General features: G+C 50.3%; 1 protein-coding gene across 1 annotated transcript; it reads right to left on the reverse strand.

The window, feature by feature from the left end:
• Positions 1–575: 575 nt before the first annotated feature.
• LOC119278052 (putative F-box/LRR-repeat protein 23) lies at positions 576–5702 on the reverse strand. The gene is made up of 4 exons (XM_037559403.1): positions 5405–5702; positions 5184–5322; positions 2391–2737; positions 576–1750 (listed from the first exon to the last, which is right to left on the reverse strand). The coding sequence occupies exons 1-4, from the start codon at positions 5572–5574 to the stop codon at positions 1225–1227; spliced, it is 1182 nt and encodes a 393-aa protein (XP_037415300.1). The 5' UTR covers positions 5575–5702; the 3' UTR covers positions 576–1224.
• Between the last annotated feature and the right edge of the window lie 3436 nt (positions 5703–9138).

Below are 9138 nucleotides of genomic sequence, written 5' to 3' on the forward strand. Positions count from 1 at the left end.
CATTTTTTCTGCAACATCATATGTGTTGCAGAATTCCTTCCGCAACAACAGCCACGTTGCAAAAAAGTTAAGACGAAAATAATATCTCTGCAACATCATTTGTGTTGCAGAAGTCCATCTGCAACTACATCCATGTTGCAAAAAAGTTATGACGATTTTTTCTACAACATCTGTGTTGCAAAGGTACTTCCGCAACGGCGCTGATGTTTCGGAAAAGTTAAGAAGAAAAGTAAAATATTTTTCATCCGAACCTCTGTTGCAAATGTTTCTGCAACAAGGGGTCTATTGCAAATGTTTTTGCAACACTCACTTTGTTGCAATGGCGAGGAAGGAGCCAGGCCGCTGGATGACCCCGAATCAAACGGTTGTGCAGGCGGCGGATCTTTTGAAAAGATCCACCGTCTGACACGTAGCATCGCCCATTTTGTATAGGATAAAAGGTTGCTAGATTTTTATTTATAAATTTTACTTTTAGCATCTCCCACTCTCCATAATTTATTCTTTTTTAAACTTCAGAGCACAAGTAATAAGTTCAGGAGAAGGTTCACGTAGATAGCGTGAGATACAGCTGCTGCGTACTAGCAAACTACTACCTCCCTCCGTCCCAAAATATAACATCATTTTCAACACTATCACAGTGTCGAAAATGATCTTATATTATCAGACAGAAGTAGTAGTAATCAGCTTACATACGCATCAAGTCGCGGATGTTACCTACTACAGACACTCACAACAAGCAGTCCGTCCAAATATTACACAAGCTAGTAAAACGGATATGGTTCAAAAGCACCATTGGCGCTTTTGTACATCAAAAGCCCTCCTGCAGGGACGCACACAAAATATTCAGGATCCAAAACACCAAGACAGTGACTTGGACTACTGAACACGGCACAGCTGCATCTGTTACAGCTCCCAGTAGTATCCGGCCGGCAAGACAGACTTGGACTACTGAACATGGCACAAACTGGGCACAACTGCATCTGTTTACAGCTCCCAGTAGTATCTGGGATCATCCATCGAGTACATCGGCAAGGCAGGCGAGTCAGGGGACGAGGGGAGCGAGTAGTCATCCCAGCAGTCGCAGTAGTTCTCGCCATAGTCATCATTGCCCATTGCTGGCTCGTTGTGCACAGAGCGAGCCTCCGTCTCATAGAGACCAGCCATCTCGATCACTTGACCTTCATCCGCCTCGATGGTTTGGATCTCTGGGCACCGAACATAAGGCTACCGTCCTGGCAGCCGGACATGCCTGATATTGGCACAGCGAGCTCGGAGTTCAGCGTTAACTATGATGTGGAGGCATTCTCTAAGGTCGAGGAACTCGAGGTGGGGGCAGCCTTCGAGGATGGCGTATACCCCTTTGTTGGTCAGGCCGTAGCCTGCCATCTGAAGGAGCCGCAACTCATGCAAGCTCTCTGCTATGGCGAAGGCCTCCTCGTTGTGTATTGCCTCCCAAGCCTCATCAGACTCCTCCTCCTCCTCCTCCTCGTCTTCGTCATCGCCGTTCCGCTGTTCCATCCTCATCTCACGCTCTATTGAATCCGAGTCAAACCAAGGCAAACGGACTCTTAGACGTTTCAGCTCTGGGCGTGCTGCGCCGATCGCCGTGAAAAAGGACCATGACTGCTTCTGATCAGAGTACTCTATCTCTTCTAGCATTGGACATTTAGCTGCAAGCTTAATTATTACGTTCTCATCATCCCAAAAGTAATAGGCGCCGATGAGCCGAATGCTCTTCAATGAGTTGCATCTGCAGAGACAAGTATGAAAGTAGAAGGATGTCACATGAACTGAGAAGAACCAGACAAGTACGGGTGAAACTGTATAACAAGTTTAAACACAAAACATTTTTTTTCCCTTAAAGTGAAGTGGTCAGAGAGATCTAGCATATGAAAAATATAAGATGAGTCTTACTACCTCAAGCTTACAAATGTGGCAATAAGCGACCTATCATAAATATCACATAACAATGCACCATAAATATCAAATAAGATCGCTACCTCAAGCCAACTTATTTGTCTATATAAGCGACCTATCCAAAATATGTTTTCCTAATTGCAGAGACAAATGCAAATGTGCCAATTATGTTTTAGTTTGCAAACTACTCACCTCAAGCATTTGAAGTGTCATTTGAACACCTTGAAGATCACTATTAGACATATGTCACAATAAAATATCATAAAAGGCTGACAACATGTTTAGCAAAAATGTATTGGCCTGATTTGATATCACTCTAATCCCTAAATTAAAATATCATGCTTCGCGACCAACTTATTAAGCTATTAAGTGGAGGTAAATACTGTAAACAGTGCATCAGTGCTAAGAAGATTGCCAGGTCTGATATAAGTAACAGACAAAGTGCCGACATTGAAGAATGCAAAGAACAATACCTGCTTGCAATGTAATTCAGGAGTTCGCTAGTGACAAACTTCTGAGCCCAGAACGATTCCATCCGTCCATCAGAACGATCTATAGCCACCTTTGCCATTTTGCACATGACATTTTCTGCCTTTGAGAAAACCACCTTGTGGCGCGTCATGTCCACGAAGCGCCACAACTCAGGGGACTTGGCTGTCACCAGCCATGAGCGGCACACAAGTCCCGCACCCATCAGAATCTCAATGGTCCCAAGCTTCATGAAGATTGCAGAAAGCGCATCAAGTGGGAGCTCAGACCAATCCCTGACATCAGATATGGGCAAGGGGTTTGGCTCCACCTCCATTGTGCAAGGTAGCTCCTAAAAACAAGTTGTCATCACAGAGATACAAGGATGGCTAACTTTAGCAAAAGCGTAAAATTCGCAAGATGAGAAACAGCTTTAACACAAGAGAGGCGAAGCTTATATAATACAGCAAGAGTAGCTTCTCCCATTGTACAAGATAACGTAACTTTTAACAAGAAAACCTAAGGCTGCTCAAATGGTTTAGGCTGAAGCAACAATCAGATAATTAGCTGAGTATGAAATACCCCTTTTATGCATTTTTAGGGAGGGTGCAGCGATGGCAAAGCTCGGCTTGTTCAGGGAAAGAAATTTCTGCAGAACAACCATTCAATTTGGTGCCAAAGGCAGTGCAGGTCCCCAGACACCAAGATGATAAGCCAATCAGACCAAGTTAGTAAATCAATCCACACTTACCATTTCAGAATCCCCCCAATTTTGTTTTACCCAACCATCCATGAAACCAGTAACGCACCTCTGTAGTTGTAGCTGATAATTAGCCAAGTATGAAATATCCCTTCTTAAAAAGCTTTTTTAGGGTGGGTGTAGCGAAGCAAAGCTCGGCATGTTTAGGGAAGAAAAGTTCTGCAAAACAACCATCCAATTTGGTGCCAAAATCACTGCCCCGGGATGAACTCTTATTTAAACTAGTTATTGCACATCTAAGTGACTCAATCAAACTAAAAAGAAACAGATAAGAAAAGTACTTGCACGAATCCTCGCGTAAAATCCATGACGGGGATTCTGGAGAGGCGCCAGGGAAAAAGCTCAGCCATGCCTCGGTAAGTACTTGTCCTCCCCCGACCCCCGACCCCCGCGCCGCCTCCCCCGCGGGCGGCTCGGGCGGGCGCCGCCGTCCCCCGCCTCTAACCTCCCTTTCCTCGCTCCTCCCCCCGCCGCCGCCGGCCGGATCCGCCAGGGCAAAGCCCCTGCGGTGGCTGGCGGTGGGGGCTTCTTCCTCCTCTGCTCGGATCTGGGCGACGCGGGGTGGACCGCCCGTCGGAGGCGTCAGGCGCGCGTGGGGCCTGGCGGCGCTGTGGCGGTGGCTCCGGTCGGCGTCGTGCCGCGGCTCGGCGGCGTCCTGGCGTCTGCAGCCTGCAACGCGGCGGCTGCGTGCCCGTGGCCGCGTCCTGGGTCAGATCTGGGCGTCGGTGGGCCGCGGGCGGCTCGGGAGGACCTTCGTCGATCTTCTCCAGCTCTGGTTGGTTCTCTGGGGGCGGATGGTGGCGGCGGAGCAGAGGCTTCGGGTGGTCGCGTGCCCGGCCTGGTCTCATGGCTGGATTCCGGCGGGCGGCGCGGGGTGGGGTAGTAGCCCGTCTGGGTTGCTGCTCCGGCCGTGGGCAGCCGTGGTGTTGTATGGTTCAGCGACGCGGCGGTTACACGGTGGTTTGGCGGATCTGCCCGCAGCGACGGCCGGCTATCTCTGGCGTCGGTTCGTTTGCGGTCGGACCGCTTCGACCGTAGCTCCATCTTCTCGTCGCCCGGGCGTTACTTCGGTCCTGGGGCTGGCCCTCTCCCAGTTGCGGTCCTTCGCTCGTCTCGCGCCCGAAGCTGCAGGACGGAGCTCGTCTCGCGCCCGGAGCTGCAGGACGGAGCTCGTCTCGCGCCCGGCAGCAGGACGGAGCTCGTCTCGCGCCCGGCAGCAGGACGGAGCTCGTCTCGCGCCCGGCATCAAGACTAAGCTCGTCTCGCGCTTGGGGCTGCAGGACGGGCGATGGAGGCCAGGTTTGGCCGGCCTATTGGGTCTCGGCGCTGGGGGTCGTCCAGGGGTGCGAAAGGCGGGCCCTTTCCACTCGTCTCTTCGGTTGGGGTAGCGGCGGGTCACGGGTGAGGTGGTGTCGAGGTCTTGGATGCTGGGGCGGCGGCCCTGGTGGTGGTGGTTGCGCGGTGCTCTTGGACAAAGCCCGTGCCTTGGTGCTGCCCGGTCATCATGGTCGTGTGGACGGCGTGGTTGCCGGGGTGTGGCGTTCGGTGGCGGTGATTGTGGGCCGAGGTGAAAACCTGCTCTATCTTCGAACGGACCGGCGGCGGCGAAGATCGTTCCCTTCTTGAAGGCGTCGTCGAGGCTCTCATTGCCCGTCATGCGGCTCCGGGGGAAACTCTGATCCTTGGATCGGGCGGTGGCGGCGCTCCAGCGTCGTATCCTTCCTGAAGGCGCCGCCTTGGAGCGCATGGTTCGTCATATGTAGTTTCATCTCTTCAGGGCGGTAGTGCTAGGAGTGGTGTTGCTGCGCTCAACACCTATGTATCCTGTCTTGGGTGTGTGCGTGTGTTGTGGTGGCGTGGCGTGTGGTTGTACTGGATGCTTGTGGTTTGGTGCTTTATATATAAAACGGGGCGAAAGCCTTTTTCGGTAAAATCCATGACATATGAGTTAGATGCGCAATACTTAGGGGACATCTAGATGTGATCTAGCAAAACTGATTTTGATTTACCAAACCATCCATCAAACCAGTATACGCACCACTCTGTACTTGTGCAGGCAGGCCTTGAGGGGTTCGATGTGGTCCTGAAACCCCTGCTTCGCCATCTCGGACAGCAGGTCGTCGACGGTCATGGCCTCCCGCTTCGCCCTCTTGCATCTGTCGCTCTCGCTGCTCGCCCTGCAAAGCACCGACGCGTCAGCCGCCGGAACCAAAGGCCGTTCAAGCCAACCAGAGATCGAAGAGCGGCGGATCCATTTACCGGCGGGTGATAAACTCGGAGGCCAGCTCCCGTACGGCCCCCTCATCGATCTTCCCGTCTGGGAGGATGACCTTCCCCATGATGCGGGTGATACCCGCGACGGGCACGAACACGTCCCGCCCGTCCCCGATGCCGCCGTCCCCGGAGGGGCTCGCCGGTGGGCCGGCCATGCGCTCCCGCCGCAGCGACCGAAGGACCAGATCAATCAGATCGGGCAACCAACCGAACCCAAACCTTGGGACGAGAAGCGAGCGTATGTGTGGCCGTGGAGAAGGCGAGAGCACAGAGCACAGAGCAGTTTGGAACGAGAAGTCGAGGTGGCCGAGGGAGCGTAGGCGGCGGGGCACAGGTGGTAAGGCCCGGCTTGAACCGCCTATCGTGGGGTTGTTTTCCTTGTTTTTTTAACGTGAAAGAGAGTTTTATTCCATAACAGCAAAGGTTACAATTTCAGGACAACGAGTCCTTACAACACCGAGGGTTTGAATTCAATCACGCCACGGTACAAGCTTCGGTACGGCTATAAAAGCATCTCCAACAGGCGCGCTAGAAGACGCGCCCGCGTGGTAAAAGTGCTTTTTAGCGCGCGCCGATCGGTTTCGCGCGCTCTAGCTGTAGCGGGAAACAAACGCGTGCGGGAAATGATTGCGTGCGCGGGAAAAAGGCGGCAGCTCGCGCGCAAGATTTGGCGCGCCGCTTCGCGCGCGCCTATAAAACTGCAGCGCCATCTGCCGCTCTCTCTCACTCTCTCCACTGCTTTCCCTCCTCGCCGCCGACCTGCCACCACCGCGCCACCATGCCGCCTCGCCGCCGGGGAGGTTCAGACTATCGCGGCATCCGCGTGCGCCCGTCCGGCACCTACTCCGCATCAATTCAGTCGGCCAGCGACGTGCGCCTTGGCCTCGGAACCTTCGACACCGCCCAGGATGGCGCGCGCGCGTATGACGCTGCGGCGTGGCGCCTCCGGCGGTCCCGTTGGGACATGAACTTCACTGATGTGTCGACGCGGGAGGGGGCACAGGAGTTGGCGCCTTTCCCGCGGCTTACCACTGACGAGGATCGTCGCAAACACCGGAGGCGGGAGCGCCGTCTTAGCCTGGCCGAGATGGACGAGGAAGCCATAGCGGTGTGGAGGCAACGCTTCCCGCAAGACATCATCAACGAAGAACAGTTCTTCGCCGAGAGGAGGGCGGAGAGGGGGGAGAGGAGGAAGGCGCGAGCCGCCTATCGCGAGGACAAGCAAACGCGGAAGGCGGTCGCTAAATACAACATGGCGCTAGGAGATGCGTCGTCCTGGGACTCCCGCGATGAGCGGTTCCTTGGCGCCTATGCTTAGACGTCGGAGGAGGACATCACCGAGGCAGAGTCTGAATCGGAGAACGAGTAGTAGTAGAACTATATATCGTTGGAGAAGCCAGTTTTATTTTGTATCGTAGAAGCAGGCTATGTGGACATAGTAGAACTATATATCGTTCGAGAAGCAAGTTTTATTTCGTATCGTAGAAGCAGGCTATGTGGACGTAGTAGAACTATATATCGTTGGAGAAGCCTGGATATACGCATTTTGTATCATGAAGCAGACTATGTGCGCTGCATTTTTTGCGTGCTGCTGGAGCGGCACGCGCTTCATTTTAGCGCGGCTGTTGGAGCCAGCGCTGCGGGCCGTGTAAAACCAGGCGAAGCGTGCGCGACAAAGTAGTTTTTAGCACGCGGCGCGTTGCGCGCCTGTTGGAGATGCTCTAATATGCCAAATTGATGTGCTACCCTATTATATTCCCTGCTAATTTTCAAAGGAACAAACTCTCTAACAGACATATTTTCTCTAATCTCAGCAGCTAGGTGTCCATAAGCCGACCTGACAAGGTGTCACCTGCAAGAATTGCTAAAGAATTAATAGAATCTGATTTGTACCACCACTGAAAAATTCAAATGTTGAATGGCCAGTGCCATCCTTGCATAATCGCATGTATTTCCGCTTCAAAGGCATCATTGCAATGAAATACATATCTGGTTTGAACTTCGAGTTCTATCTGGCTACATGGGACTGGATTGGTGATGATGTTACTGCCTTGGTAACCAACTTCTGCTACACAAGTATCTTACCCCCACATATTAGTGACATGAACATTGCTCTCATTCCTAAAAAAACGATTTTGCAAATTCCTATAGATCACATGCCTATTAGTCTTTGCAACGTCATTAAGATCATTACTAAATATAATCCTTGGCGAATAGACTCAAACCTCACCGGCCTGATTATATTGACCCCACTCAGCAAGCTTTCATTGAAGGGCATAGAATTAGCGATAATATTATCATAGCTCAAGAAATTACTCACTCTTTTGCTCTTAAATCTTGGAAGCATCATGCCTTCATGCTAAATTATGATCTTGCAAAAGCTTTTGATCGTACCGAATGGAAATTCATAGTTTCTGCTCTCTCTGGTAAAGGTCTGCATGGTCATTTCATCAACTTAATATATGCATGCATCTCCACACATGTTTTCTCTATCGTCATTAATGGTCAAACCTTTCAGAAAATTAAAAGTCAACGATGTATTAGACAAGGCCGCCCTCTTTCTCCGTATCTTTTTGTGTTGCCTATTAACGATCTTTCTCTTGCTCTCGATGATGCTATGGTGCTAATAATCTTGAGAGTACCATGCTTGGTCCAAATTGCCCTCTTGTGCATTAATTACTGTTTGCAGATGATTTACCCGTATGTGGAAAGGCATCTATGAAGAAAGCCCAAGTGATACGTCGGGTTCTCCGCCATTTTTGTCTTGCTTCAGGCCAAATCCCAAATTGGTCAAAATCTGCTATTCTGTATAGTTCTCATGTTAGCCAGGCCATTATCTCTGACATTAAAACCATATTCTCTGTTCCTAACATGGATGAAAATTTCACTCACCTTGGGAACCCGCTTATACTTTCTGCTAAGAACAGAACTGTTGCTTACAACTTTGCCTTGGACAAATTTATGGCCAAACTCCCATGCTATAAGGCTAACACGCTCAACCATGCTGTTAGATTGGAGCTCATTAGATCTATTTTTTCTGCTATTCTAGTTTATTACATGTCTAACATTTTGTTCACTAAGAAGTTTATTGCTAAACTTACCGTTGTTATTAGAACTTTTTGGTGGACAGGTGTTAGAGAACACAACTCTTCTAAAAATCTTTGTCTGAAGGCTTGGAAGGACATTTGCACTTCAAAGAAAGAGGGGGTGGTGGGAATAAGAAATCTTCAAGCCATAATCTGCCTGGTAGTAGCTGGATTGGATCTTTTTGGTGGAAGGAAAACCTTAAGCTTATTGATAACTATAAATCCTTGGCCAGATGAAACATAGGAGATGGCAAAAGTGCTTTATTTTGGACTGATCTATGGCACTCTGCTTGTTTGCAAGACATGTTCCCTCACTTATTCTCTTTTGCGAAGAACAAGACTGCTACTGTTCACACCATTATCCAAACGGAATACTTGGATGATCTATTCCATTTACCTCTGACTGTGCAAGCTTTCCAGGAATTTGAAGCTATGGAAGACATTTGCATTGCTTTAAGGGCCTCTGAGATCCTGGATTGCACTGATACCTAGAGTTACATTTGGGGAAATGAGCAATTTTCAGTTGCTAAGGCATATAAAGTGATGATGGGAGTTAAAATAGTGCCACAACAATTCAACTGGATCTGGAACATCTCCTGTCAGCCAAAGCACAAGGTGTTTTTTTTGGAGACT

The sequence above is a fragment of the Triticum dicoccoides genome, chromosome 3B, assembly GCF_002162155.2.
Source record: "Triticum dicoccoides isolate Atlit2015 ecotype Zavitan chromosome 3B, WEW_v2.0, whole genome shotgun sequence".
In the NCBI taxonomy this organism is placed as follows: domain Eukaryota; kingdom Viridiplantae; phylum Streptophyta; class Magnoliopsida; order Poales; family Poaceae; genus Triticum; species Triticum dicoccoides.

Excerpts from the sequence above, each read along its gene's own strand:
- LOC119278052 (XM_037559403.1), bottom strand. The coding sequence starts at position 5,574 with ATGGCCGGCCCACCGGCGAGCCCCTCCGGGGACGGCGGCATCGGGGAC. Across the intron at positions 2,738-5,183 it reads GCCTGCACAAGTACAGAGTG|GAGCTACCTTGCACAATGGA; the intron begins GTGCGTATACTG and ends ACTTGTTTTTAG. Across the intron at positions 1,751-2,390 it reads CTGAATTACATTGCAAGCAG|ATGCAACTCATTGAAGAGCA; the intron begins GTATTGTTCTTT and ends TTGTCTCTGCAG.